At 37.0% G+C, this 2,056-nt stretch overlaps 1 protein-coding gene across 1 annotated transcript; it reads left to right on the top strand.

The window, feature by feature from the left end:
- Positions 1-268: 268 nt before the first annotated feature.
- Positions 269-1,096, top strand: LOC110038008. Its single transcript, XM_020742761.1, has one exon. It carries the CDS (start codon positions 269-271, stop codon positions 1,094-1,096), a length of 828 nt encoding a protein of 275 aa, XP_020598420.1.
- The last annotated feature ends 960 nt before the right edge of the window (positions 1,097-2,056 follow it).

The following is a 2,056-nucleotide window of genomic DNA, read 5'->3' as shown; positions in this document are numbered from 1 at the left end:
CTGTAATTGATACAGGCATGATAGTATCTTGTATTTTTATCCCCATCAGTGAATTTAGAGGCAACTGCTTTATATTTTAAGAAACATTCCTGGTAGCTGATTTGTACAAGGAGTCTCTCATTAGCATGATGGACCTCAAAGTCAGAATTCTTCCCCATTTGTAAACCTTCCTCCAGTCTGTGAACTTCTTTTTGGATGGCAACAATTTACTCATTAACATTGCCAAATCACTGTCAGACCCTCTCATACCCCTTTTAAATTTCATAATATGTGGGCATTACATCCTGAGTTTCTTAAGGAAGTTGATAAAAATTGGGAGTCTAACAATGATGCAGAACCTTGGATCAGATTGTGGCTCCTGCAAAAGAAGTTAGCCTCTCATCTGAAAAAATGGAATTGGGATAGATTTGGCAATGTTAATGAGCGACTTGATGCCATCCAAAAAGAAGTTCACAGATTGGAGGAAGGTTTACAAATGTGGATGAATTCTGATTTTGAGGTCCATCATGATAGTGAGGGACTCCTTGCACAAATCAGCTACCAGGAATGTTTCTTAAAACAGAAAGCAGCTGCCTCTAAATTCACTGATGGGGATAGAAATACAAGATACTATCATACCTGTATCAACTACAGGAGGAAGTGCAATATGATTCTCAACATTACTAATACCAATGGTCAGAAATTGACCAATGCTGATGATATTGCTTGTGATGCAGTACAGTACTTCCAAAATTTGTTTACCAGCAATCAGTCTGACAAAAGCCCTTTTGATGCAGATATATTTTCTAACTATCAACATTATGTTCAAAGATTAAATCTCACTTATATTCCTTTGGAAGATGAGATAAAACTTGCCTTAGACTCCATTGATGGTCTTAAAGCTGCTGGGCTAGATGGATATACCTCAACATTTTATAAAGCCACATGGGACAGGTCCAGTAAAGACATTATGCAAGTTGTTCAAAATTTCTTTCTTGGTGTGGATCCTCCTAGATATTTTAGTGCCTCTACCATCACTTTGATACCAAAGAACCAAAATAATCAGCAAAATCATTATTTTCAGGATTCAACCACATCTCCAATATCTCATCAGTGACAACCAAGTGGCTTTCATTAAAGGGAGAAATATTACTGATAATATTCTACTTGCCTAGGAACTCCTTTTAGACCTTGACAAAAATTTTAGAGGGGGAAATGTCACTTTCAAGCTTCATACAAGCAAGACATATGATACCATCAACTGGGAATTTATTCTTGACATTCTGTCTGCTAGAGGCTTTAATGAAAGTTTTATCAATTTGATTGCAGATGGCTGAAATGCAATGCTCACTCAGTTTTGATCAATGGCAAGTGTCATGGCTTCTTTAATGCTACAAGGGGCATCAAGCAGGGAGACCCTCTGTCTCCAACAATTTTCATTCTTGCTCTGGACTATCTTTCCAGACAACTGAATAAGCTGTTTACTAACTCACCTCATTTGGCTTATCATCACATATCTAATATCCTTATAACCCATTTAGCTTATGCTGATAATATTATTACCTTCTCCAATGCTTCCAAAAATTTTGTCAGGAGAATACATAAATGTCTTCAACACTTCCAACATACTTCAGGTATGGCTCTTAACCAACAGAAATGACAATTCATTGTGAACACTAACTCCACCTCTCAGATCAAGCACTAGATTTCTGATTATACTAGATTTTTTCATGCTAATCTCCCCATTAAATATCTTGGAGTACAACTACTCAAAGGCATAACCAAACAAACACAATTCCAGGAAGTCATTGATCAAATCAAAGCATAACTTGAGAATTGTACTAACTCCTTCTTGTCTAATGGTGGGAGGATCACTATTTTAAGGATTATTTTGACTGCAATGCCTTCTTATGTCCTCCAAATGTTATCCATGCAAAAAGGGTACACAAGTAGCTATTGGAAGGATTTTCAATAATTTTCTCTGGCCAGGTCAAAGGAAACAATTCCAGTGGCTCTCTTGGCAGAAGTTATGCAAACCTTTGCAGGCTAGTGGGCTTAGCTTTAAAGACTTTCAACA

The sequence above is a fragment of the Phalaenopsis equestris genome, unplaced genomic scaffold (assembly GCF_001263595.1).
Source record: "Phalaenopsis equestris unplaced genomic scaffold, ASM126359v1 Scaffold229067, whole genome shotgun sequence".
Taxonomy (NCBI): domain Eukaryota; kingdom Viridiplantae; phylum Streptophyta; class Magnoliopsida; order Asparagales; family Orchidaceae; genus Phalaenopsis; species Phalaenopsis equestris.
Note: the sequence above shows the minus strand (reverse complement) of the source record. Positions and strands in the feature narration are given on the sequence as shown.